The sequence below is a fragment of the Physcomitrium patens genome, chromosome 8, assembly GCF_059467195.1.
Source record: "Physcomitrium patens ecotype Gransden chromosome 8, ASM5946719v1, whole genome shotgun sequence".
Taxonomy (NCBI): Eukaryota; Viridiplantae; Streptophyta; class Bryopsida; order Funariales; family Funariaceae; genus Physcomitrium; species Physcomitrium patens.
In genome coordinates this window covers 622,015-649,238 of record NC_143417.1, presented here as the reverse complement: position 1 = coordinate 649,238, position 27,224 = coordinate 622,015, and the positions used below count along the sequence as shown (strand labels likewise).

Genomic DNA, 27,224 nt, shown 5'->3' with positions numbered 1-27,224 from the left:
GGTGGGGGTGTGATGCATAGGGTACCAAGGTCGTTGCGGCGAATGTGGACAAGAAGCACGTGAATGAAGAAATCTACAAAGGGTGAAAAGATCGCATGTGGGGTGATCAGCAGTCCAAAGGAGCATAGTCGTTGGCACTGCAATACGGGATTCCGGCTCTGGGGTAGCAATATAATCGACCTTCTCTCAATCTCTAGCCTCCCTTGCAAGACAAGAGACTCATCATTCCTCACGAGCTATTTGTCCGTGGAACTCGGACAACGTCAAAATAGACTAGTGCTTATAAAGGATGCCAAAGTAACAAGATGAACGCTGCCTTAGTCTTAATCACCAAGGCTTCTAATGCTGATCGAGAAGGGTCGAAATCTATGCTTCCAAGCTCGAGAATCCCAATCGTCATGTCCGCAGGGGTCGCTGCCAGGATTTCAACCTTGGCCGACCACCAAATTTCAAATACGCCAACAGATTTTGGCCTTGTCATTTCCACAAGAATAATTAGAACGGTTATCCTTAAACCAGGTTTCCACTGAATCGACCACCTTGTTGCACGGGTGATAGACAGCCTCGCATAGCTAACTTCAGCTAGGGGAGTGGGCAACTTCTCAAACAAAGGATCGCAGGTTCAAAAGTGCATCGTTCTTTGTCATAAATTGCTCTCAACGACCAACAAACAATTCGACACAGCCGACTTTCTGTCCGATCCCTAAACCCGAAAACAAAGTGCCTGCACTCATATTCATTGAACCGTTCGTTACTGCCAGTCACTGCAAGGACTTTAAGTAAGCTGCTTCCACAGAACACCCATACCCACCTCTACAGCCAGAAGGACATTACTGCCATGGGGTATTCGATCAATCCATCAAGCAGTGATCGCAATGTCACCCACTCCCCACTCATAGAGATACAAGAGAACGAGCATGTCAATGTCGCAAAACCTCTCAATGTAATTAAACACTGCACTATAAATAGATGGTCGTTCTGTAAGCATACATGCTGCATTTCGCTGTAAAGCAGTGCACACTGAGGCCTCATGCTATGCATAACCTAATACTATGCAGATGAGATTTTTGCACTTTTTTGAGGGACAGTTTGGGGATAGTCATTAAACATTTCGAGGGCTGCAACGGTGGGTGCCAGGGGCGACCGGTCAAAGAGCAAGTTCCATTGGTCCAAGATAACTCTCGGAATAGGAAGGTTCGAAGGGCTTAGTCCCTGAATTCCGGGCTACGTCACCCCATTTTTGGAGTCAGAAAAGTTAGTGCGACGGAGCTTCAACACGGCCAAACCCTATTAGGAAGTGTGCCTTCGGTCTCATTCTTCGAATTCTCTGATTTTTTTTTGATGCGATGAATGCTGAAGTATGGCGTTGAGGCGTCCTCTAGGTGCGTCAAGCGGGGAGGTGATGCGTGAAGATGCCATTCCCTGCGAACGCATTACGCGCATCTTTGCGACTGTGGCAGGGATAGGTGGCGTGTTCCTTGCATGGCCTCTTTGCCACATTCATTACGGTGAGTCACACCCACATTTTAGTTTCTCTCTCGGGTATTGCTTCCTGTATACCTTGTGAAACGTAAGTAAATGGCAGAAAAGGTTTTTAGGTCTGGACCTCAAGATATACTCCTTCCGTGTTCTTGCTAACAGTGTGAGCGGAATTTTGTTGTTGAGGACTCCGCATCTGTCTTAGACGAAGAGTGTTTTAGTGATAGCTCTTGGCATTTGCACAGCAGTATTGTCCTTCGTCGAAATTCTTATGCTTGTCAGTTCAGACCTTTTAAAGTATACGGCGTAGAGCGGGTTCATCATGTCGAGAGGGCCTTAAAAAGCAGAGTTCCCAGTTAAGTTTCTCTGGAATTTAGAAGGGGACCTCACCTCTGTCGTCTTTGCTTCGGATCGCAGAGTCAATAACTGTTGTCTTTTCATACAATAGTCCATCGAAGGTGGGAAAGCTGATTTCAGCTTTGATAATTGTTCACTTAATTTTCTTGTGGCAATTCTTTAGAGCGATTTTTTTCGCACATTGACACCCTTCATTAGCTTGAAAAAATTATGGAGTTGAGAAATGCATGGATGGAGGACACAAGTTTCCCAGCAGCTCCTGGTGTAGAGTTCAATTCTGCAGTAAATGTCGAGGCACACTCGTTGTTTGTGCGTTGAATACGATAATGAATTTTTTTCACCCATTGACACTTCCTCGACAATCTTTTACACCTTAAAAGCAGTTGGTTTCAGGAAGAGTTATTCACATCCGTTGTGAAAGAAAATGAGGTCTCAATTTTCACTTGGATTTACAGGTCCTCGAGTCACTTGGCCAAGAGTGTATAGGTGGCAAGTCTGTGGAGCTGTGGGTTGTGCCGTGTTCATGGGCACGTTTGCTCGGCTGTGGGAACCTGCCTGCGAGCCGCAGAATATAGCAGCATACGAAAGTCAGGCTTCGTAGTGATTATCGTCCTTCAACATCGTGACGTGTTGAGAGGATCTCTTTCTATCACATTTTCCTTCAATCCTTAGTCCTTTGCTTGAAACACTGCTATCCTGAAATCTTCTCCATCGTGTTATTGTCGTTTGTGTTTGTGTTTGTGTTTTTTTTTTTTCAGCGACGTCAGGAACCGTTGGTTTAGGTTGTTCCGTTTATATTTCTTCACGTTATACAAGCTAGCGTTTCTCATAAGTTATGACTTAGATCCTGCTTGCGCATTAGAAGCAAGGGTATCAAGTTCCTGGAAAGACTTCCATCAGAATTAAATATGACGGGGAGTTCGGAAGACGATTCTTTCTTCAACATACCACCAAATCCTTCAGTGCCTTTGGGGGACAATCTCCCGGTTCTGACACGGTCCGACTCAAGCATTGGAAATTGGAGTCCATATCTACGTGACTTGCATATCCTCAGCTTCAGTTTTCTCTTCACGTTTCTGGCGTACAGTGCTTTACAGAATTTGGAGAGCAGCATCCACGAGGTAGGTTTTCAACTATATCATTGGTTGTGCTGATGATTACGAAGGGCAGGGAACCATTACTTCTGGAGAATTATCAATTAATGATGATAATTTGCTGAATTTCTTTCTAATTTGTGTTTTTTATTTTATTTTATTTTATTTTTTATTTTTATCGTCACCGTCACATTATGATGAGTGGAAGTTCGTAGTTTTTACAGCTGCAATGAAGTACACTACTGACAAAGGCCCTTGAACTTGAAGGTCCACCTTTATATGTAATAACTGACTAGCTAGTTAAGGCTCTCTTGTGCAGGATGATGGACTAGGATCAACTTCGGTTGGAGTACTGTACCTGTCTTTGACCTTCTCATCTCTTGGGGCTCCGCTCTTTGTAGTATGGTTGGGGACTAAGCGTGCGTTGTTGGTCGGACTGTCTGGCTACTGGGTCTTCACTGCAGCGAATCTTTACCCCACATGGTGTGCTCAAAGTTGATATTTTTTCAATTCTCTCTCGCTCTTGTGTACCCCTTAGTAATCCTCTAGTGCATAGTTTACAACGGCGTTGCTCGAAATCTGCACTTTGTCTATCTGAAGCATACGATTATATCCTCGCTCATGTTTTACGGTCCTAAATGAGTAGGCTCTTGTACCAACAAATTCTTTATATAATAACTGGCTCTTGTGAGGTGATTCTGATTAGTTGTTGCTTGGAGATCGCAGGACTACCATGATTCCCGCTTCCTTGTTCTTAGGGTTCACAGCGTCTATTCTTTGGTGTGCTGAGGTGATCTTCAAGTCCTATAAGAATGCCCAAGTTGTGATGTTCTTTCGTACAAATTCTAGGGCTATTCGGTGAACTTTTGTAGATCTCAGGAGGTTGTCTTGTTCCTGCCCAATATTGAGTGGTTGCATTGATACGGTTTCATTTACGGTCACTTCGCAAGTTTGTAGTATTCACAGTAGATGAATTGAAGGCTATGCTTTGACGGCTATTAAGTTTGAGAAGGAAACGGGTTGTGATGTGGTGTATTTTAGGGCACGTACTTGACGTGTGCAGCAAAGAGGCATGCAATATCTTGTAACATTTCAGAAGAGACAGCGATTGGAACATTCAATGGCGAATTCTGGAGCCTTTTTGCATCAAATCAGGTACAAAATATGTTGTCTTCTACAACATTCAAAAGTTGAGTCTTTGAAGGTCTTGTTGTATACGATACTATTAGATTTCTATAGTTTACTGTATTTGACTTAAGTCATTCGCCACAGTGCTTGTGCAGACCTTGATTGTTTTCTACTGTTCTTCAAACCATGTTTTTGCGTACCAAATGCTAGATCTAATTATCAAATTGCTATAGATAACTTCTATTAAAGCCTTTCATTTGAATTTCATGTTTTTTCTTAGCTTTCAACAACCTACTTTGTATTCAGTGTTGTCTGATATGTGTGACAAATAGTTGGTCAACCTGTGCGCTACCAACCTTGAAATATTGCATGCTACTTTCTCTTTTCTCTTGGAAGAACTTGCTCAATATTACATGTTCTAGATTTGTTGTTTTGCTCAATATTACTGTATTGATCCGGTGGCAGTAACTGTTACAGGTGGTGGGCAACCTCGTCTCACTTGGTTTGCTGTATTATGGGAAGGTGAGGGACAAAAATTGTAGGTTGTTATATTCTGTCATTGATTACTATGAAAGAGCCTTTGTCGATGCACTGACTAGGAACTTTACCTCAGAATCTATGACTGTTTCTTATAAGATCCTCGTACATTCGGTTTCATTTTTCTTAAACTTCTTTTGTGGGTTGACAGGGCTCTTCCGGATCAGGAGATTCCTCATCTGGGACTACATTGCTTGTCATCGTCTTCCTAGGAAGTATGGCAGTAGGAACTACTCTTGCATTCTTCCTAACACCACAGTATTCAAGCTACTCTACTATTTCAGAGGACAGCCTGCCATTAACACCAGCAGGAAATAGGGATCTTGCTAAGAGGATGTTCGCTTTGTTACATGAGAAGAAGATGGTGATGCTCATCGGGATTCTAATATATACAGGCTTGCAACAAGCGTTCATTTGGTGCGTTGAATTATCTCTTGGTCGTAGCTCACACATGATATTGTTATGCAAAATCTTTGATGTTTCTAGCCAAAGAAATCATTGTTTGGGTAAGAAGACGTGTAGTATCTTGCGTATCTTGATTCGAACTTCAGTATTTACAATTGGTTATTTGTAAATAGTTTATTTCTAAATTGTATTAGTTACTGAATTTCGCATTTTCAGACGGTGCTGTGTGTCATACTCAAGATGACCATAATTGACCTGTTTTAGTATGCTACAGGGGAGATTTCACTAAAGACATCATCACCCCTGCATTTGGTGTGGCATGGGTGGGAGGTGTCATGGCCATTTATGGTGCATCTGATGCTATTGTAAGAAGTGATCCTCTTTAATTATGCAACGTTGTGAAAATGTTTTTCCTAGTAAGTAGCTTTGTCAATTTACAAATTGCTGTAAAATTAATTTTAATCATCAAATGACAGACTAATGACTAGGCTGTATATGTTTGATATGTTGCCGTGTTGGTGGAATTGTAAATAACAGATAATGTGTTCGCAGAGTTCTGTTGTTGCAGGTAGATTCTCAACAGGGGTACCAGCAATTGCTGCTATTACTTGTGTGGGGGCAATTGCTCAGGGCTTCGCTTTAACGCTACTCTGTTTTAAACAGCAGTAAGTCTTATGCCCGCTTATGTATTGCAAAAATTGTTTGTTACATAAGCTTCATAGTTCCTTTCATGGAATTGTATCATGCTTTATTTGGACTACGATAATGGTGATGAACTAGCAGATCTATCAGTGTTCAAACAATGGATTCTTTCTACGTACCTGTTTTTAAGTATCCTTGCGGAAAAGTGGAACGATTTCTCTAATTTGAATCCTTATTTTCTTGTTCTCCCAGGTTCGGGGGAGGAGGCATTGACCTTTTACTTCTGAGTGGCTTAGCCATAGCTTGGGGTGTAGGTGATGCTACATTCAATACTCAAATTAGTGCCCTGCTGGGAATCTTCTATCCTGACGACACTGTAAGGCAACCTCATCCACAATTTTTGTTTTCGTTTTTGTTCTTCTTTTGCTTGCAACTTCATTTTTAGATAATAACAATGATAATAAAAATATATGCTTGTAATTTTCTCTGCAAGTTGATGTCAGCTGTTTTTGAGCATCATACGTACGTTTGCTGATGATACAGGAAGCAGCCTTCGCACAATGGAAGATATGGCAAAGTGCTGCAACGTCTGCTGCCTTCTTTGCTAGCCCACGTACCGACTTCTTCATTAAACTATATGTATTACTGGCTGTACTCGTTCTGTCTATGGTTGCTCTCCTCTTTGTCATCATGCGGCAGAATGGATCGGGTGCCCGAAGGTAACGATCTCTTAATATCTATGTAATGTGGATGGTTGAATGAACTATAGTTCCACTAATACAGTTATGACTGTGGGCCCTTATGGGAGGAGCCTGTTCGCTCCCACCTCCATCCTAGTAGAAGATTTGTGTAACAGAACTACGTTGTGATCACAAAGAACTTCGTCAGGAAAAAAGAATCCTTATTCTAGTCATGTTCCTAGTCACTGCTCTCCAAAGTTGGAGGCAGTAGCTGCCTGGAATGGATAGGTGCGAAGCATAATCTGTAATACCGCATGTGAAGCCCATGGCTCACTTTTTCTGGTACACGGATTCTCCTTGTTTGGTGTTTTCAAGCACGTGTTACGGCCTTCGCGTCTTCAAACGATATGTTACACAGAAACTGGTGTCTTATGTTTGTTAAAATTTATCATTTTTTTCTCGATGGCACACATGACTTGTATTTGATGGACTTGGCATTTCCAGCCAAGATTATCAGAAAGATCTCTGGGCCTGCAGCTGGAGCAAACTGCACAAGCCTTGAAAAGGGAGGATGTCGCACTGTGCTGCCTATCCCAAGATGCGTGACATTATTTTGTAAATTCTCCGAATGATTTTTATCCGTCTGGCCTCACGCATCAATGGTCGATGTACTACCAAGGGGCTTTAAGAAATCAGTAGAGCGGTAAAGATATTGAAGAAGGATTTCATGGCGGAGACATCGTGCCAACGCACTGGCCGGGGTAGAAAACAAACATAGAAGTTAAATTGATAGCTTAATTACTTTTTTGTTTACTTTGCAACGTGCTCTTGAAACCTAACTACGCTCAAAAGCATAATGGGCATATTTCGATAACTAATTACTTAGTGGATGGCACCTCCTGTACTTTTTGCTGTGTGCGGATTTTTGGCAATTTACATGAGCAAGCAAGAGTATTCTACCCAGTTCAGAAATGTCCTCCTATTGCTAATCCCAAGGCTTCTGAAACACTGCATCGAACAAATTTGTTGTGTAATTAAGATTGTAAGTTTAAAAACTTAGTATTTCTACATACATACATACATACATACATACATACATACATACATACATACATACATACATACATACATACATACATACATATATTCACACAATCACTGAGAGGAGTGTTAAATCTATCTGTTGTCATATTAAAATTTGAAGATGCATTCTTGTCACTTGTGAGCTTACACGCACTTTCCCATCATAAATTGTTATTAATTCATTCTTCAGTACTGATACAATCAATTAAAGAAGCATTCTTTGTTGATATTAGAAATTGTAGATTGTTAACTTTAATATAATTATATAAATACACGTATGTAAATGTAAATATTTAATTACAAATATATAGACACGATTATTCATCGATATATACTTTCTTCTTATGCAACACTTATTTCTTTGCACAACAAAATGAAACAGTTAATTGTTTGAGATGTTCCAAAATCTATCTATAATTGTGTAGTTGGATTCTTTTATCATGCCAATCTGATACTTGCCAGTGTTCATTATTCTTGTTTAGTTATTAAAATAATTTCTAAATTTCAGTGGTGGCAAGTCCTCCACTTCACTTTCGTCTTGTTAGATAAAGTCAAAAGGACTTCAAATATTTTAATGTTCATGTTACTTCGTTTAAGAAATTGATAAATTTTTTATTTCGGAATGCACTAGAAAAACGGACGCTGGAAAACCTTGGTGTCTTACGTTGTAACTACATAGTTCATGCGCATTAGACAAAATGTTTCACTTTCAAGACTGTGTTTCTGATGGGACTGTTTTTAACTGTCCATTCCAAAACTGGTTTTTCAGCTTCAAATTCTTTCGAGTTTTATCGGTTATGTTTGTTAATATTATCTCAAATTATAAAACATTTGTTCTCACAGATTAATTAGTTAAGCTACAGCGATGAGTGTTTTACAGACTGAAATGGAAAATGAAGTCTTCGGCGACATGGGCTATGAACATCGAAGACAAGAAGGTGGATAGTGGGGCTCATAATCTTATCGGGCAAAAGACAACCACCCCAGAGAAGCCGCATCTCTTTCCTTAAACATAAGAATGATGTGGAATCAACGATTCATAGGTCATCGAGGTGTACTTAAAAAAATATTTACTCAAATTTACAAGGCGACCGACAATCTCAAGTCCAAGTTATACAAATCTACACCATCAACTGCGTCTACACCGTTTCAGATTCGGTGTGAAAACGGAAGTCACTGATATATTCTGCAGTAGTAGTTAGAAGGGTTTCTGTGAGTTCTACAATTTGGGTATAGCACTAAATACGAGATCCAGAATTAAACAGCGGCTGTGGTCTACCTCGACAAACACAGCTGAAGCAGTTAGCAATGTGTCGAGCCGCAGGTGGCGCTGGTGGTGCACCTCTTCGGCTGGAGTGCAACCATCCTACTCCTGGCTTGGAACAAAACATTTGCGTGTCATTGTTCCACTATTGTTGTGAAGACTGGTTTCATCGACCGAATTGTTCCTTGGGAGATGCTACCCGAGTCCTGAGCATTCATTCTCACAAGTTAGCATGATGCAGATAACAAGAATGGCAGTTACAAGGCGTGAAGCACAGTGCATATACTCTTTCAGAGATTCATCGGCTTCTGAGATTGCTGTGGCATTCTGTGCTATCTGATTTAAAGCCCATTGTGAGCAGTAGAATTTTACAACACTTGGTAGATCAATGTAAACTTGAGGAAGAGGTTTCGTGAAGGTGGTAGTACCTTGGATAGACCCCAGGGCTTCAAGAGTCTGAAAGGCCGGCTATTTCGTGCCAGTATACCTTTCGTAACGGGTGATACAAGAGAATCGGTTGGACTCGTGTAGCTGCATAACAAAACAATTCATACTGCTAGTATTGTGACATAGTGTCATAGCTTTGAATTCGGACTGCACACGAAGAATTCAAGACGTGGACAAAGGAAACGGATTCTCAGGCGTGAGCATGAACAAGTGACAGGAAGGAAATTCAAGTCAAGAAATAAGGAGCGCAGTGAATGGGGGAGGTCCGCACCGCTCTGATGGGTTCAGCGGGCTCGCGTTGAGAGGAACCTTGACCGGGCTCGGGGCTAGTTTAGGCTTCATGCTCGCTTTCGTCGGGCTCCCTCCCTGAAGCAAGAGAGTCACAGGGGCGGGCATTTTAAAGGACTTCGCGTGCATCCGCTGCCGGTCCTTGGGGCTCAGTGCGGCCATAGCACTGCTACGCTTGAGGTTCCCAAGCAGCGGCGCATTGTCAAGATCAACATGATTCTCCACAGGCACCTCGTTCTCCATCCCTTCTCACTCTTTTTCAGCGACCAATCTCCACAATTGACACAATTACCCGTCACAACGAACTCGCCCACATTCAACAATGCTCGAACCTCGCTACCTAATACATCCCACGCTAAACTAAGAGACCCAGCTCAAGAACCGAGGAAATCCACCTCTCCGACACTCAAAATCTCAAATCAAGCAACCATTCTCCACCAATCCACCGTGGTGCCACAGTAAGCCTTGAACGCGACACAGAACCAAGCCTTGCACTACACCCATACAACTTCTAAGACATATTGCGCATCGCTCAGGGCACCGGTGAAGGCCACATAGAGGTTGATGGAGAGAGCATGAGACAAGCTATACAGTGGAGAGCATATATCGCGAAGACGGCATAGATTAAAAGAGGAATCGGCACAGCAAGAGGAAGCTTGGGAGATGGATTATCGTTGCAACGCCCACCAAGTGAACGTTCAACGGACATGGTGACGACGAGGACGACGACGGCGGGTGACCCGTTGACTTCCTCGGGCCACGTCAGCTGTGTCCCTCCTTGGGTGGCATATCCACCCGGGGTTTCGAGGGGTGGGATGGGGGCTAACCTGTAACGGCATCAAGTGGAGAAGAGTCCACACTATTGCGACTATGACGGCAATAATAAAAGCTTCCTTCACTAATCTTGAGTCTAATCAGCTCAGTAATCAACTTCCTCTTCCTAAGTGAAATGCAATGGCGTCTACACTGCTCTTGTGGAGAGCTTTTCCCCTGCTCTTCTTACGGAGTGGCATTTTTAACAGCACATGTTTACTGTAATTGTTGTAAGATTGGTGATTCTTACATCAAGCTTGTGGACTAAAGGTCATACGGGATATAAACAACGCGGGTCTTGTCTGCATGAGCAAATAGGCAACATGTATCAACCGTTACCATCGCCACAATTCATGGTCCAGAGTGGACAAGGAGAGATCCCGTAGAGTTGAAATCCTACGGAAACTAACAGGTTTGCAGCGAAGCGATTCAGGCATGATGGGTCAAAGGGCAAGATGGAACAGGTGACGAGGAATTGATGAGACGCAACCGAAGGAGGTAGCATCTTCGTCGCGATACCCACGCAGAGGCTTTTTCTACCGACAAGCAGTAGCGGATACAAAGTAAAGTTTTATCTCATCCGGGCGCAGGTTAATAGCATATGATTGTGAAGGTTAAGATCTAGCAACTCGCATTGGAGAGTCTGAAGATGTCTTTACTCGAATTTATTCTCCCGTGCAAGTAGAAACCTTTTAAAAAGGGAGAAACACGTTGACCACGTTTGTGCAGAGGTTGCACTTAGTAGAACTGTTGGATGCAGTGCTGCGGGTTAAAGGAGTTGGTGAACGTATGTGTAAATGTGCAGCATGTTCAGTGAATTTCGTTAGCACGAATTACAGCGTGGTGTTCGACGTGTGCCACATTGGAGCCAGCAACCAAATGGCGTGCTGCGATGCACTCGATGTATTCGTGTGTCCCTATGCTAAGGAGGGATTTTTAAGCGATGCAGACGTGGTATAGACGGTTTGGGGCGCCCTTCCACGCTAGAGACATCACCAAACCAGACCAGTAGCACCATGGATATGTCTTGCACTTTCTTCATCGTTTTGTTATCTCTTTTTTCACGAGTTAAATGTCGGTGGTGACGAACATAGTTATCAGTACGAAGCGCTTGTTCTTTTCCTCCTTGTAAAGGAGGCTGTAGTTTGGAGGATAAAGGCAAATACAAATAGCGGATGCTGCAACAGATAGTCTGAAACAGGTTTTGGAGGAGGTTACGGTTCGAAGATTGCGCTTCACCCTGATAGAAGCGGCGTGTCAGTTTTCTACGTAAAATCAATCGGCATATTTATTATCACTGAATTACCGAATTCAACGGCGCTCATTTCAGGGGTATGCTCGCGAGGCTTGAGAAAAGCCAGCCCAGACAACGGAGATGTCTTGTGACGACGTTTGCGGCGATCTCTAATTTGCTTCATTGAGTTTTTTTTTTTTAAATAAAAATGTGTTAGTTTCTCATTTAATCGTGAGTACTATCCAGTTATGCACTTCTCAAGACTGAAAAAAGGTTATATGAAGATAACATCTCCTGAGGTCGATGGCTTTGATGCAAAGCCACGACGGAGGTGGCCAACACGCTGGATGCTCAAGCTCTGAGCCAATAAATTAAGGGCTTTGCGCTCTTCCAACTTTGCCCGGACAACATAGAAGACCGCCATCTGAACCGTCTTTATGCATAATTTTATTTAAACTGTACGTTATCGCTGGGTCGTTTATGGTGATGTGAGAGGACTGAGTGCACAGAGGAATGAAGTATCGGTCAAATTATGACACACAGTCTACACTCTGCTAAACAGTTTGCGACTTAGAGTATCCGCTCCCACTTCTTGCAGGAAAAATAGGCATCAAAGGGTCGCAGGGCTGAAATTAGTTAACAAGCTTAGTATTGTATGCGGAAAGTGATCTCAGAGGAACAGAACGGGTCGGCGCCCGATTATGCTCATCCCTCCCAAGTGAAACTTACCGAGATGAGGAGGTTGTATCTATTAAAACCTCAACTCGCATTGTGAATATATTCCGTCCTAGTAAACATTCCCTCCGGTGTCTGCCAATCTATTTACTCCCACGTCTCACGTGACTCTAATCACTCCCTGAAACTGAGGATCTAACCAGTTCTGAGCGCTGATCTTGCGTCCCAGTCTGCTCCTGGCGACGTTCTCCCTCACGGAGACGATCACTGGCCTCCTGGAATAACTCTGCCTGCACAGATCAACGGAGGGACACCAACTTCATTCAAAAACCTCTAACACCATAGAGGGTGCAACTTGATGTCTAAATCAATAGTTCCATCGAAGGTACAACCGCGTAATGTAGATAGTAGGGCAACTCAAAAAGAACAGTTCAGATAGGGGAGCAACGTCACGAGGTAAACGGGAAGCTCTTTTCCACGTCAAATTACCATTGCAAGTGGTTCCAGCCTTGAACTTGAGGTTGCATTTCTGGGGAAGTTTCAGGGCGAGATCGGAACGCGCGGTGTTGCTCGTGGATGCAGAGCACAGGCAATCCTGGCCGTTGTTGGCCACGTAGCTCGAGAGTTGCGTGCAGCAAGTTGCGGAAGGCATGATGTCCGATTGCGTCGCCGGCAAGCAGGCTAGCAGACTGGTGGTCGCGGCGCAGGCAGCCTCGGTTTCATGGAGCATGGAGCTAAGGCATAGGAAGACCAATACTAGCACTGTAACTGCAGAGCTCGTTTTCATCGCCATTGTCCACAAATGGAAAAAAGTCAGAAAACTAGCTTGATAAGCAACAGAAAAACGATTGGAGCTCTGCTGCAACGAAGAGATCAGGAAACCCAGCTGTAGTGTTGGATCTTAGCAAAGGAGGGATAGTGGCTTATATCAAGCTGCTGCTGGAATGGACATTATTATTAATTCCTCTTCTTCAGGGACACTGATGGCACGGCGTTGATGTAATCGTAGTCAGGGACGCTTTTTTACATTATTGAGTTTCCATTATTTTGGTCCGTTGTGCCGTACTCGCAGTTCGAGGCTTGGAGTGAAGAAAAGGCTGGAAGCGTAGATGAAGAAGGAAGACCTCTCTTCTGGACCTCCATGTCAGAAGAGTCATTGTTGCTAGTTTGGAGGAAGGGCCATTTGTCAATTCTATTGATGCACTAGACAACCGTGCAATGTGACTTGGGCCTGATTTTTTAAATTTACAGATGGTACATCTCTCCATCGAGTATTATCAAGGTACAGCAAAGATCATATTGTTTTCAGTTACGATTCAGCTAATTGATGGTTTCAAAGTGAATCGTATGTACTGATCCACGCAATAAACACCGATATGTAGCAAAACTCTGAGCATACTGAAAGGCCAAAGGGGAAAGCAGGGTGTGAACATCATCGACGATGATCAGTTTGCTGTGTGAAAGCCTAGAGTGCAACATGTTTTCACAAGGTACGCCGAATACAGCAGTAATCAACGACTCCTGGATAAAGACAGGAGATGACAAAAATGTGCTCCATGGTTTGTGCTGTAGCTGAGTTCTACTTCGCAATGTCAAATCTCAATCAGTAGAAAAAAACTGAAAAAATATGTCGGCGAAAAACCCTTCTTGAGAATACCAGAAGCTCTGAGTTCTCAAGGGTCCAACATAAGCTACAGAAATCAAAATTGAAAATTGAAAATCAGAATTGTCCAAGTGCATAGAGTATGAAATCGTGATTAATGTAAAACATCAATGCTACAATACTAGTCCAGTATTGAAATCTGTCCTGTACCTTTCATCAAAAAACGAAAGATTAACCTACAAAGGGCTCCAAATCATGTCACATTATCACCTTGATACCCATCTTCATGTAGGTCTATGCATATTATATAGATAAAACCAGTATTGAAGTTACCTGGATCGTACTTTGAAACCCAACCTCTCTATAAGATGACTCTCACAAGGCACCCAAAATATTGTCTGATAACAAACACAAAACCCAATTATATTTTTCTACTCAAGAACTAATCCAGTATCTTTGCTCATTTAAACCACAATAATTAATTATCCTTAGTAGCTTACCGCTGGAAAGACAAACACACCCACTGCTAACCATATTTGTCTATGAATCAAGTGGGCTTTTAACAATTCTTGTGATTAGTTCTTCTTAAGATTGAATTTATTTACTAGCAATCATAATTATATTTGGCAAGTTATAGAGTATTTCAAAAAGAGAAATTAATATATTATAGATTATAAAATTTGATAAATAAATAATAAATAAATAAAATATATAAAATAATAGATAATGGCATAATTTTCAAGAAAAAACAGCATTGAAGATTTATCTTTGAAGAATAAATAATAAAAATAGAAAATATTTTAATATTTTAAAATATAAGTTTCTTATTTTAAAGATTATATATATATATATATATATATATATATGTTGGATGGTATTTGTAACAAAAAATCAAGTAAAAGAATATATTAAAAGATTTTAAGATGTATAAAATAAATCCAGTATATATATATATATATATATATATATATATATATATATATAGATACACAATATATATAAATTTATATATTTTAGAATAAAAAATTGGATAATAATATCAAAAATAGTTTTTATAAAGAAATATTAAATAAATAGATTATTATTCAATCTTAAAACATATTATTAAAGATATCTGTTATAAGACAAAAAAATAGCTAGAAATTACATAAGATAAAAATTAAATAATAAAAGATAAAAATTAAATAATAAAAGATAAAAATTAAATAATAAAAGATAAAAATTAAATAATAAAAATTAAAAATTAAATAATAAAAGATAAAAATTAAATAATAAAAAATAAAAAACTATAGACATAAACTAATACTTTAACAAGTTTGTAAGATGTTTATATCTTCTATATATGTGTAAATTCCACCAATGGATCTTAATTGTTAGAATTGTTAAAAATATGATTTTTAATTATTTTGATATAAAATAACAATATTAGAGATTCTATTTTATTATTTTTATATCTACAAGAATTTAAAAGGGCTTATAAGTTAAACAAGTCTTTTTAGAATTTTTTTTATAAAAATAGATTCTCAGCAAGACTTTGAGACAATTATCTTTGTTGATTTAATATATTATTTTAGTTGTGAAAATTAAAATTTAGTTATTGAAACCAATATCTTTATTGGCCTTCTATGTAAATTTATCACTCATTCAAAACCTATAAATATTAGTTAATAGATATAAAAAAAACATGATTTTTTTATATATCTTTTTAATTATTTATGTAGAAAATATTTTCTTGTTTAATTAAAATTAATCATATTACTATAAAAATTAATAAATACAATAAAAAATATTTAATTGATATTTAAATTATAAATATATTATAAATATTTTTATATTTTATTTAGAATTTATTTAGAAAGTTTTAGAACATATTATCAAGACTTTTGTAAAATTGGTTTTTACCACCTTGAGAAGCCATTATGAAGAAGTTGAATAAGATTTGAAGGCCATACAAGGTTTTGGAGCTAATTGGATGTTTTGAACATCATTTTAAAGTAAAAAAATTAGTAAAAAATAGTTTTTCTAGTAGAAATTAAGAAGACAAGCATCTAGTATAGTAAGTATAAGAAGAGAGGTGCATATGTCCTAAATAGATTGTAGCACCTTAGATGTAGGTAAGAAGATAAGATTAAAACCTTTTAGCTTCTTTATAACACCAATTTATGTTACTTTTGAGCCTTGATGAGGCTCAAATCATTAATCAATTAAGCAAGTTGTCCTTGTAATAAAATATATTCACTTAATTCTTCTATCTTTTACTTCCTATCTTTAAACTTTCATAACTTATTCATAATTACTTGGATTTACATGTATGTTATGTTATTAGAAAGATTAGAAATTAATTATTAAAAATATATTTTTATTAAATAAAAATATAGTGAACAAAATACAACTAATTTTTGGAATGTGTAATTGTTTGTTTGCAATTCTTTTACTTATTTTGTATTTTATATATGTTTTATTTTTTATTTTTTATTTTTTATTTTTGATTGCATCTCTCATTTTATACCAATAATTATAAAAAACTCTTAATTGAGGCTATCTTAAAATTTAGATTGAGAGGTGAATTATACTTTATTAATATACCAAGCATTATCTATTATTACATATAAGTTTTATTGCCAATTATAAATTTATCATTTATATTTAATTTAGTTCTTTTATAATATAAATTTTAAAATTAAACCAATTTTTTTAATATGTAGTATATTTATATATTATTTTCTATTTCTATTAAGATATTTTGTATAACATAAGAATAACTAATTAAATAATATAGAATATAAATCTTTTTGTATAGTAATTTATACAAATAGGTTTAAAGGACATGAATCAATAAATAATTTATAATAAAATATATCTATGTTCTATTGAACAAAACATAAATACTTATAAGATTATAAATTAATATGATTATTTTCAAATACAAAAGACTTATGACTATTTAATTAAAACTTAAACACAATATAAGTATTAATAAAACTAATATTGGCCTTAGTGTTATCTCAATATATACTAGCTAGAAAGATGGTCTTATGAAACTTTCTTAGAAATAGCAAAATATTTGGCATAAGCATGAAGTTATAAGCTACTTTTAGAATAATTTTTTTAATATTAGTAGTAATAGAAATAGCAATGCAATATAATTTAATAGAATCTATATTAATATGTTCTTAGATAATAAATAGACTAAGCCTTTGATATTTTAACTTCTTATAGGACCAATTGATTTTAAAATTGGAATAGAATAACTATATCTTATATATGTAATAACTTTTTGCATAAATTACAAAATATACCATTTTGATAATCCATCATTATAAAAGTAAAATTTGAAGAATTTGAGACTAATTTTTTTGTAATAAGTTCTATTGGAATAAATAACTAATATTACTTTATAATAGATAGAAGTTGTAGAATTTTATAGAGTTGATGATGTAGAGTCTTTACTTAGGAATAAATGTTATAGAATTAGACAAATGATTTGACTTATTTTTACATTTGAGGCCACTAAAAGTTTCTCAAAATAAGTTATAAAATTTTATTATATACAAATATCCTATTTTTAGAAATTTATATTATACTTATAATACAAGTAATTATATTTGACCTTTTTAAATATATAAATATCTTTTATAATTAAAAATAATTTATTAATACTTAATTTTTTAGAATTATCATAATAATTATATATCACATAAAAAATAATAAGGCTTATTGAGATATTGGAACAAATATTTTTACAAAAATTAATGTCAATTAGAATTGTTACTTTGATGGCTTAAAATAGATTTTTTTCTAATTTTAAAAAATAATTTAATATTAATCATATATTACATTCTTTTTCTTTTTGTTTAAGATAATAATATCTAGATAAGATATTTAATAAATCTTATTATTTTCTAAGATGAAATGTAATATTAAAAACAAATTTTTACAAAGATATTTTCTGATAATTTTAGTAACAGTTTAAGACATATACTTTAGTGAAATATTTAGAATTTTTGTGATTAGTATAAATTACAATTAGATGAAATGTACCTTTTGGATAATAATACTAATTTTGGAATGATTCTACAATAGAAAAAAGTTTTTTTTTTTTTTTTTTTTTTTTTTTTTAAATCTTGTGATTAATCTTAATTCCTAAAAATATTCTTGAATAAAATACAATAGAATGAAGTCTATCATCTATATCTATTTATCATAGAATTTTACTTAATTTAAAGTTTTATGTATTTATTTTATAAAATATAGCTTTAAAAAATCTATATAACTTAAGAATGAAGATAAAAATCATTTTTAAACATTCAAATTCTACTTCTACAAATTTGTACTATTCTAATTTGTCTTTGAAAGTTAATTATTTAAAGAGTGCAATAACTTAATTTTTTTTATAATAAATCTAATAAAATTTTAAAAATTTCAAAAAATATTAGATATTATGTACTTTTATTGGATTTATTTAATGTATGATGATTTGTATATTTTTATAATATTTTTATAATCTATCATTTAAAATGATCAATTCTAAAAAATCTACTTATATTGCACAAAATACACATTTTCCTATCTTAATATATAATCTTTCATCTTTAAGTTTTTATAATATATTATAAATATATTAATTATATTTTTATATTCTTAAAATAAGTATTAAATTATCTAAATATCTACAAATATATTATTTTTTTAATATTAGAAAATAGCTAAAATATTTATAAGACCAAAAAGCATGATATTATATTTAAAATTAATATATTTTATAATTTTTTTATTTTATTTATCTTTTTTTAAAAATATACTAAATTTTAGGTTATTTGTAAATTTATCATAGTATAGATCTCAGTTTTATTTTATTAATTAAGAAAATTTAATATCAAAAAAAAATTGATGATCAATTTTTTAAGTATAAAATTACTTATACATATAAGAATCCATCTATTTTTTACAAAAAGAGTTAAAACATCTACAAGAAATTTTGAATTGGATGAGAAGAAGATATTGAATAAATTAAATTTATTTATTAATAAATTATAAAATAAAATAATCTTGTATCAATATTTTTACAACTAAAAAATTTATTTATAAAATCATTACTTTTAATATTATTTGATAGATATTTTTAATATATTTTCATGATTTTGTTTCATTATTTATAAAAAGAAATTAATATAAAATTATTAGATAATGTGAGATTCAATTCTACATCATGTAGGAAAAAAATGAGTTCTACCTCATCTTTTCTTCTGATGACTTCTTAGTTTAATTTTAAATAAAAGATAAGTAAAAAATATATTTCCATTTCAACCGATTATGAGCTTCAAATGTTGTAATTTCTCGCCTTTTTTCTAAGATATAGATATTCTACAAGATGTTATTATACCCTTTATTTATAAATTTATATGTGTATTTTACAATAAATATACTGAAAAGTTTTCACACTGTAAAATTTTAAATTATCTGGTTTATTTGAACTTTTTAGTTTTGCACAAAAAGTGACTTGATGATACATAACACATATGATTTTATGATACATTGATAAAGGAACTCAAATTATTACAAGTATTTTTGAATAAAACATGAAACTCAAACATCAATATAAACCATATTTCAAAACATAAGAGCAATACAGTTAAGGGCAGTGTTTGAAAACAATAACAAATTATGATATTGTCAAAGACACGTGCAGTGGTAAATGGTTTTTAAATTTTTCAAACTTCTCTTTCCATAGTTTCATTTACTCCATTCTAGGCGAATTTTATTATATATATATATAAAAATATATATATATATATGTATATATATATCTAAGTATAAACATATATATATATATATATATCTAAGTATAAACATATATATATATATATATATCTAAGTATAAACATATATATATGTAACAAAGTTTTGTTACTGGGTTCACCTGAGCCGGTGAAAACTGTTTCCCAGTTCTCGTGCTGGACACAAACGCGACGTCGGAAGGGTTTGCGCAAGCTGCAACTGCAACTCTGAAAATGGTATGGATCCGAGTGCACACAAGGAATCTGCAAAGCGGTGGCAGGGGCCATTGCGCATCATGCACTGCCTGATCCGGGACGCAAAAAGCTGCCCCTCACCGCGAAGGCCACAGCAACTCGCGTGAATCGCTGGATGTTTCAACGGAACAAAGAAGACCGTGAGCTGGGCCCTGCTGAAAGCGTCGCATCTTCCTCTTGACCTGGTGGTGAACAGGCTCTACATCCGCTGCGACTGTTGCATCGACAAAGACTTGTGCGACGACTTCTTCCATGTGACTGGTGGTTACTCCCGCACTCAATCATGCAGCGAGCCTCCACCGCTGCTGGCCATGTCTCGAAGCTCGGGGAGGACTATCTGATTTGCTCCCTCCAGGATTTTGATCAGCGCATTAGCGTATTTCCCGTCCTTGGTGGAGAAAAGCGTGTAGGCTACCCCGGTGGCGCCGCCACGTCCAGTGCGTCCAATGCGATGGACGTAGTGGTCGATCCCGCTCGGGAAGTCGTAGTTCACCACCACTCTGCCAATGGGAAGGCAACGTCAGCTGTCGGTTCATGAATAGATCTGCGAAGCGGCAAGGGATGTCGTCAAAAACGAGTCAGCAGATTTCGCTATCTCAGAGTCTGGAACGGAACATTGTGTCATGCACCTGATGTCTTTGACATCGAGTCCCCGAGCAGCTACATCCGTTGCAACAAGGACCGGAGTTCTGCCGTTCCGGAAATGAGACAACACAGATTCCCGTTCATCCTGAGACTTGTCGCCATGGATTGCAGCCGCTCCAAATTCATGGCCCAGACAGCGTGTAAGGGTATCGCATGCTCGCTTTGTTGAACAGAAGATGATGATTCTGGACCCTTTTTCCTGCGACCGTAGCATCTCCACCAATCGTCGTTGCTTCTCACAGGACTCCACTACTTCGACATGCTGCCAGCACAAGATACACGAAACTCGTACGAGAAAACAAAAAAAAAGAAACAAAAACAAAAAAAGAAACTGTCGCACGTTACATTCCACAGGATAAACCTCATCGCATTCCCAAGACAAGCTTTTCTTAAGAATTTGGAAATGACTGAAATTTTCAGGAAAAACCAATCTCTTCAGTTTGTTTGCCTGGGTAATAGCCTTGTTTGCAGTGAACTCGTCCACATTGCCGATGCTGACTTGGACTGGATTTGAGAGAAAGTCGGCTGCCATTCTGCGCACTTTTCTGGGCCAAGTTGCTGTGTACATGAGTGTCTGTCTTTGGGGGGATGTGTTCTCTACTATTTTGCGGATTTGGGGCTCAAAACCCATGTCCAGCATACGATCAGCTTCGTCAAGGACCAGATACGATACTTGCTTTAGACTCACTTTCCTTCCTTCCAAAAAGTCGTTCAAGCGTCCTGGGGTTGCTATGGCAATGTCCACTCCACGTTCAATGTCTCGGAGCTGAGGACCCTTCGGAGCACCACCATATAAACACTGCATTCACACGAGGAATAAAAAGCTGAAGTTTTCTCAGATTTTTTCTAAAATACAATGTCTTAACGCAACGTGATCTGAGACAAGCTTGTCACACGATGATCGACCGTTTGAGTTGTGGTGTTATTCATCGACAGTGACAGCTGTTCGTTGGAGAAAACTGATCATCTACAGAAGACGCACCGTGCCAACTATATCTGAAGATGTCCCAAACTTCGCACATTCGTCATGTATCTGCATCACCAACTCGCGCGTAGGAGCCAACACGAGCGCGGTCGGTCCCTTTCGTGAATTGTTTCGGTGGGATGCCAGGTGTAGAAAAGCAGGCACGAGGTATCCCAGAGTCTTCCCAGATCCTGTCTTTGCGACTGCTACCACATCTTTGCTTTGCATTGCGATTGGCCATGATTGAGCTTGAATGGGCGTGGGAGATGAAAAGCCAGCCTTCTGAAGCTGCCAAATTCAGCGCATGAATTCTCAGCTATCAATGTTTAGTGACATGAAAGTTCGTCACAAAAACGTTAAGGAACTGATCAAATCCAGTCTCAAACACTCAATTGCACGACCCTGTTTCAAGCAATTTGTGTTTTCCGGTGGTATGCAGCTGCATACACAGGTGATTCCCACCGCCGGTTTACCTCTCCAAGCAATGCTATCGGAAACTCAGCCGCCTCGAACGACAAAAGCGGCGCGGGGACATTCTCTCCCTGAGACAATTTCACATTCCAGATCAAATCCTAGATCAAAAAACCCAACGCCATCTAACCACATATGCTGTTTTCACTCTGAATCAATCATGCACAAGGTTCTACAACCAACCAGGACAGTGACTTCGTGTTGTTTTTTGTAGGCCTCAATAGCAGCGGCAAATGTAGCCTGCTGAATTTCTTTCGGCTCAGAGCTTCGTGACGGCGGAGGAGCAGCAGGTAGTTCGTGAAGCGAACCTGGGCCTATTGGAGGCAAAGGCAAGGGCTTTTCGTACTGCGTGATATTAGACTCAGGGTTCCAGTAAAAAATGTGTCCTGTGGCCTCGGCGATCAAAGCTATCCATGGCTGCGGCAAGTAAGCATCAGGGGGAGCGTACCGAGAGGTCGACCCCGTCACAAGAGTGGATTCTACCATCCTTGAAACTTCGCAAAATATGCACTGTAGACTCAAAATCACGGTAATCAGCACCCACAAAACTAATCTGCGAACATGGTTCAGCACACGAGAAACTTTGCACGTGTCGCGACAATAACAATACGCTCATATAACTTTGGAGTATCACGAGAACGATGTCTTCCTGAATGTGCTAAAAACGCTCAGAATGCCTCTCAATTTCTTGCTATCTCACAGCCACTGCAGCTTTGTGGCCCTCGCAGCAGATTCTCTTCTGCCCTGCAGGACGCTCAACCGATTGATCGCCAGAAGACGCACCCGATCGTTTTCAAGTTAATGTTTCCCCTGAGTAAGCAGTTGTGCAGCTCTGAACGCAACTGGTAACATGCCACAGATCACGATTCAAACGAAGGTTTTCATTCTTTCATATATCTGGAGGCGGAAGTGGCCGGCCAGCTGCTAGATCACGAAATTGACAGATCCTGAACCCCACCGCCGCCGACTCTGCAGGCTGTTTCTCGAACAATGATTGCAGGCAATGAGTTGATTGCACTTTCTACTCCTCAAAGTGATGCTTCAGCCGAATCAGCTGGCCAGTTCAATGGGTCGCAGAACTTCCCATCGCTCTGTAGTGTCACCTCGAACAAGTACCTGATCATCTGAGGAGGTCGTCATCACAGTTGATGAGGCACTCCCCGCCAATGGCCACATGAACCCATGGAATTGGGAAGATCGTGTTGGATGCTACTCTCAACAACATTCATCTCTCCCGTGAACTGCGCCTGTTTGGAGCAATGACATATTGGGGAACTCGTTCCCAAGTCTGTATCGTAAGTGTATATGATACGCTTCCACATCGTCTTTTAATTGAACAGTATGTTTCACTTTGTGTTTTACCTTAGCTTTCTATATGGTATCAGAACATGGTCTTGAAATACACAGCTTAGAGCAGATTAGCTATTAACAGCGGTCGTGGTATGTCCTCAGATTCAGAGATTATAAGTAGAGAGACGATAGACCCACACCAGAGACAATGAGTCATCCAGCTACACATGCTTTGCCAATTCCCACAGTGGGTAGCATCTCAGTCAGTCATGTAACTAGTCAGACCACAAGACCAAAAACATACTACCTTACAGTCCTAGAAAACTATGGTATCCACGCCTTCAAGACAACTATGGTATCCAGGCCTTCAGAATGCAAAATGTCTTAGAACAAGATGGACTCTAATACTACTGCATCACAACACCTAGCCACCCCATGTCAAAAGAAAAAAAGAGAGGTAGAGAGCAAGCTCAAAGTGCACTTAAAAGTAAAGGCAAAGGTAGCACAACCCTTAAGCTCCTTAGATGCAATCCAGAACCATATGAGTGTTAGACCTCATTAAAACCTCGTTATGATTTAGATAGTAACTCCCAAAAAGTCTCTTTGATTGATAGATTCTTCAATAACAAAAAGATGAACAACATGGATAAGTATTTTATGGATATGAAAGATACCATTGATCTACTTGACGAAATGAGAGTCCTTCTTCCAAAAGAGGTAGTAACTTTTTATACACAAAAGGATTTATCTATAGAATTTTATGTCAAAAAACAAATGATCTTCAATAAGATGAAATTGGCTTTTTATAAAGAGCTAGGAGCAAGGCTACTAGAAGAAAAAAACTTCCAAAAAGTTGGACTCATAATTGGAGTATAATACATAGTTTTGTTTGCAAAAAGAAATAGAACAAAACAAAACTAAACAAGAAGATGCAAAATCAAACTTTACTAAGAGAGAAGGTTCAAAGCCATACCTGACTAGATGGTCCAAAAGGCCCTAACTAGTCTTATTTATATTTTTTTCTACTACCCTTGACTTTCTAAAATATTTCTAGATGATCGACATTACTTATATAACTGCCTTAAACTCCTTTTAGAAGATTCTATGGTGGATCCTATCTAAATAACCATCCTAAATTCTTCTTAAAATATTCTATAGTGAGTCCTACCTAATCCACTAATCTAGTCCTAATTCTAAAAACTTCCATAAGTCCTCAAACATGGTTCCAACTATCTATTTCTATGTATCAACAATATAAATATCTTATCTATAACTTGTTACAATTAATCCCTCTCTATTAATGCAAAACATCCTCGTTTTGCTCCCGATGGTATTTCCAAATTGTCTTTTGGCAATAGGTGAGATTCTGTGTAGGTTCTCACATTGCATTATAGATGGGATAACCTTTCTAAAGAACTTTGTACTGAAGTTGTAGATATCCACTACCATGTCAAAAGTAGCAATGCTCCAAAATACTATCTACTTCATATTCTTGTTAGTTATCAACTACAACTAGTGATAGTAGTGGTTGGTGTCAATCCAAAAAGTGCTTTGGCTCGGTATGAAATTCATTTAGTTGCAAAACATGAAAGATTAGATGGATCCAAATATGTAGTAGAAGCTTGAAGTGGTATGCGACATCAAAAATGATTACAAAAATAGGAAAAAGTCCAAGCCATCGAGGTGCAAATTTATAGATTTGAGTTGATGCAACAAGTGGCAAGTTGGCATTAGAGAATAACACTTGAGCACCTTCTCAAGAAATCTTATGTTGCTGGTAGTTATCCGCATATTGCTTCTGTCAATTTTATGTAATAAAGAAATGGTGCCGTACTTCTTGTAAGGCCATTGTAAGTTATTATGTAAACTCTCTAATTGTTGGATTTTTGGTATCAATGGGACAATAGAGAGCTATTGGCATAATTGGATATTGACCAATGTTAAAGAAAAATGGTGAATGACTAGTGCTTACTTGAATAGTATCATTGTAAGCAAACTCCAAGGATGTCAAGTATTCATTCCACTCATTATAATGAGCTACCACAAATGATTATAGCATATCTTCTAAGGTCTGATTTTCATGCTCTATTTGTCCATCTGTTTGGAGATGGAAGGTTGTAGACATTACAAGTTGAGTGCCTAGTAGCTTGAACAAGGCTTGCCAAAAAACTTCTTTTAAAGCTTGAATCTCAATCTCAAACAATGATACAAGATAATCCATGGTGACAAAAGATAATATTAAAGAAGTTCCATGTAAGCACTAGAATATCAATATCTAAGTGCACCACGCCTAAATGAAGTTGTTTTAAGAGTCAATTGACAAAGATAGCAACCACAATGTGATTATGAAGCATTTGTGGCAAATACGTAATAAGATCCATAGTCACTTGCTTCCAATATGTCGTAAGTAGTAGAATTCACTCTAATAGTTCAAAAGACAATATGTTACATGCTTTATTATGTTGACATGACTCACAATAGTGTACAAAAGTTCAAACATCTCAATCCAAACCTACCCAAAATCGTGTCCTTAAGATGCGTTCTAGAATCTTTTCTTGCTATAGATGTCTAGATATTGGAATATCATGTCTTTTTTGAAATATATGCATCCAAAGTATAATATTATTAAATACATAAATTTGCTTCTTAAAATAGAGCAAGCCATAACCAGGATTATAATCTTGATACTATATATTATCTACTTTCAACTAATTGCTAATCATCTTAAAATAAACATCTCGATGCATAGCTTCTTTTATTTTGTCTCTTTGGTTAGATTTGAAATGATACTACTAATGGTAATAACTTTTGCCTTGTTTTTCGATTCAACCTTCAATTCTAGTCCTCGTAATAAGCTATCTTGTACAATATATTGTTGCTCTTGCTTGTACTCAAGTTAGATATCAAGAAGCTACAATTATTCTTCTTAACAATGATGTTGTGATTTTATATTTTTCAGATGCAAATCATGTAGTAAGGATCAATAGTTACTCCAAACAACCACTAGCTTCTCCATTAAATAGTGTCGCCACCCCTTTATTCTTTATTACGTGCAAAGTAATTGCTCTCTATCCTTATGAGCTTGCATGATTCATATGCCACAAGTTGAAGGCTCCTACTAAAGTCTTGTTGAAGAATTGTTCTAATAGCAAAGTTGGAAGCATCAATGTCAAGTGTATAAGGAAGGTTGGGATCATACGGTTGCAATATTGAAGCAATAATGAGAGCCTCTTTCAACCTATCAAAGGTACTTTGCTGCTCCAATTTCTATTCAAATGGGACATTTTCTCTAATAGGTTTGTCAATGAGATAATAATTGATGCAAATTGCCAAATAAAATAATAATAATATCCAATAAGGCTTAAAAATGAACAAACTTCAAAAGTATCCTTGGAAGTTAGCTAATCCTCCATTGCTTTCACCTTATCATGCTCCATACACATGCCTTTGGAAGACACTACATACCCTCCAAAAGTGACTTCTAACTTTCAAAGTTTACATTTTGATTGCTTACAATAGAAGCGACTATTTTGTAGCTAGTACAATACTTCTCATAGGTGTTGTTCATACTCCTTAGAGGTTTTATTACATATGAGAATATCATCAATGAAGACAATTACATACTTGTCCAAAAGATCTCAAAACAATCTGTTTATATGTCCCATGAAAGAGATTGGAGCATTGGTGATGCCAAAAGGTAAAACAAGCCATTCAAAATATCCATATCACATATAAAATATAGTCTTTTCAATATCTTCTCTTATAATAAGTGTTTACTAATATCCACTTCAAAGTTTCGATTTGCTAAAGATGGTCACACCTCAAAATTAATCAAGAAGATCATTTGCGCATAAAAGTGGATATGCATTTTTAATAGTTTGCTTATTGAAGCCTCAAAAGTTGATGTAAAGTCAAAGTCCACCATTTTTTTTAGGTCCAAAGAATACATGTATTTTCCATGGTGATGTGCTTTTTCAAATGATACCCTTCTCTAAGAGTTTGTTCAATATTTTTCACAACTCTTTAAATTCATTTAGTATTAGGCGATAAATTGGCCAATTTACTGGTTTGGCTCCAAACAATATTTCTTTTT

General features: G+C 37.1%; 5 protein-coding genes and 1 long non-coding RNA gene across 9 annotated transcripts; 3 read left to right on the top strand and 3 right to left on the bottom strand.

Moving 5' to 3' along the window:
• The first annotated feature begins 33 nt into the window (after positions 1 to 33).
• LOC141045680 (uncharacterized) lies at positions 34 to 2,591 on the top strand. 3 transcript variants are annotated; one of them, XM_090252272.1, is made up of 4 exons: positions 34 to 943; positions 1,138 to 1,508; positions 1,897 to 1,937; positions 2,292 to 2,591. In XM_090252272.1, the coding sequence occupies exons 2-4, from the start codon at positions 1,361 to 1,363 to the stop codon at positions 2,409 to 2,411; spliced, it is 309 nt and encodes a 102-aa protein (XP_090108398.1). In that variant the 5' UTR covers positions 34 to 943; positions 1,138 to 1,360; the 3' UTR covers positions 2,412 to 2,591. The 3 variants fall into 3 exon arrangements, with proteins under 3 accessions (XP_090108398.1, XP_090108397.1, XP_073391774.1); XM_090252271.1 differs by having other exon boundaries at positions 34 to 1,508; XM_073535673.2 differs by lacking the exon at positions 1,897 to 1,937 and having other exon boundaries at positions 421 to 1,508.
• A 141-nt stretch (positions 2,592 to 2,732) lies between these two features.
• Positions 2,733 to 6,699, top strand: LOC112285746 (UNC93-like protein 3). The gene is made up of 10 exons (XM_024526829.3): positions 2,733 to 2,957; positions 3,250 to 3,413; positions 3,657 to 3,720; positions 3,972 to 4,085; positions 4,536 to 4,580; positions 4,747 to 5,012; positions 5,275 to 5,365; positions 5,553 to 5,665; positions 5,895 to 6,018; positions 6,186 to 6,699. The coding sequence occupies exons 1-10, from the start codon at positions 2,745 to 2,747 to the stop codon at positions 6,363 to 6,365; spliced, it is 1,374 nt and encodes a 457-aa protein (XP_024382597.1). The 5' UTR covers positions 2,733 to 2,744; the 3' UTR covers positions 6,366 to 6,699.
• Positions 6,700 to 8,458: 1,759 nt separating this feature from the next.
• Positions 8,459 to 10,072, bottom strand: LOC112285546 (uncharacterized). Its single transcript, XM_024526452.3, has 3 exons — positions 9,388 to 10,072; positions 9,098 to 9,200; positions 8,459 to 8,875 (listed from the first exon to the last, which is right to left on the bottom strand). The coding sequence occupies exons 1-3, from the start codon at positions 9,645 to 9,647 to the stop codon at positions 8,804 to 8,806; spliced, it is 435 nt and encodes a 144-aa protein (XP_024382220.1). The 5' UTR covers positions 9,648 to 10,072; the 3' UTR covers positions 8,459 to 8,803.
• Positions 10,073 to 12,083: 2,011 nt separating this feature from the next.
• On the bottom strand, positions 12,084 to 13,054 carry LOC112285602 (uncharacterized). Its single transcript, XM_024526549.3, has 2 exons — positions 12,616 to 13,054; positions 12,084 to 12,416 (listed from the first exon to the last, which is right to left on the bottom strand). The coding sequence occupies exons 1-2, from the start codon at positions 12,917 to 12,919 to the stop codon at positions 12,391 to 12,393; spliced, it is 330 nt and encodes a 109-aa protein (XP_024382317.1). The 5' UTR covers positions 12,920 to 13,054; the 3' UTR covers positions 12,084 to 12,390.
• Positions 13,055 to 19,373: 6,319 nt separating this feature from the next.
• Positions 19,374 to 22,327, bottom strand: LOC112285945 (DEAD-box ATP-dependent RNA helicase 14). 2 transcript variants are annotated; one of them, XM_024527363.3, is made up of 5 exons: positions 22,025 to 22,327; positions 21,844 to 21,912; positions 21,389 to 21,658; positions 20,391 to 21,205; positions 19,374 to 20,261 (listed from the first exon to the last, which is right to left on the bottom strand). In XM_024527363.3, the coding sequence occupies exons 1-5, from the start codon at positions 22,325 to 22,327 to the stop codon at positions 20,039 to 20,041; spliced, it is 1,680 nt and encodes a 559-aa protein (XP_024383131.2). In that variant the 3' UTR covers positions 19,374 to 20,038. The 2 variants fall into 2 exon arrangements, with proteins under 2 accessions (XP_024383131.2, XP_073391790.1); XM_073535689.2 differs by having other exon boundaries at positions 20,118 to 20,305.
• A 601-nt stretch (positions 22,328 to 22,928) lies between these two features.
• LOC149988407 (uncharacterized) lies at positions 22,929 to 23,781 on the top strand. The gene is made up of 2 exons (XR_016504344.1): positions 22,929 to 23,136; positions 23,294 to 23,781. It is a non-coding gene; the product is annotated as an uncharacterized LOC149988407 (long non-coding RNA).
• Positions 23,782 to 27,224: the final 3,443 nt, after the last annotated feature.

Coding starts and splice junctions, on each gene's coding strand:
- LOC112285746 (XM_024526829.3), top strand. CDS start 2,745: ATGACGGGGAGTTCGGAAGACGATTCTTTCTTCAACATACCACCAAAT. Junction 2,958..3,249: donor TGGAGAGCAGCATCCACGAG/GTAGGTTTTCAA, acceptor TCTCTTGTGCAG/GATGATGGACTAGGATCAAC. Junction 3,414..3,656: donor GCGAATCTTTACCCCACATG/GTGTGCTCAAAG, acceptor TGGAGATCGCAG/GACTACCATGATTCCCGCTT.
- LOC112285602 (XM_024526549.3), bottom strand. CDS start 12,919: ATGGCGATGAAAACGAGCTCTGCAGTTACAGTGCTAGTATTGGTCTTC. Junction 12,417..12,615: donor GGCTGGAACCACTTGCAATG/GTAATTTGACGT, acceptor TGATCTGTGCAG/GCAGAGTTATTCCAGGAGGC.
- LOC112285945 (XM_024527363.3), bottom strand. CDS start 22,327: ATGGTAGAATCCACTCTTGTGACGGGGTCGACCTCTCGGTACGCTCCC. Junction 21,659..21,843: donor CGATAGCATTGCTTGGAGAG/GTAAACCGGCGG, acceptor TGAATTTGGCAG/CTTCAGAAGGCTGGCTTTTC. Junction 20,262..20,390: donor CTCGATGTCAAAGACATCAG/GTGCATGACACA, acceptor TCCCATTGGCAG/AGTGGTGGTGAACTACGACT.
- LOC112285546 (XM_024526452.3), bottom strand. CDS start 9,647: ATGGAGAACGAGGTGCCTGTGGAGAATCATGTTGATCTTGACAATGCG. Junction 9,201..9,387: donor CCGCTGAACCCATCAGAGCG/GTGCGGACCTCC, acceptor TTTGTTATGCAG/CTACACGAGTCCAACCGATT. Junction 8,876..9,097: donor AGCCCTGGGGTCTATCCAAG/GTACTACCACCT, acceptor ATGAATGCTCAG/GACTCGGGTAGCATCTCCCA.
- LOC141045680 (XM_090252272.1), top strand. CDS start 1,361: ATGGCGTTGAGGCGTCCTCTAGGTGCGTCAAGCGGGGAGGTGATGCGT. Junction 1,509..1,896: donor TCTTTGCCACATTCATTACG/GTGAGTCACACC, acceptor TTCGGATCGCAG/AGTCAATAACTGTTGTCTTT. Junction 1,938..2,291: donor CATACAATAGTCCATCGAAG/GTGGGAAAGCTG, acceptor TTGGATTTACAG/GTCCTCGAGTCACTTGGCCA.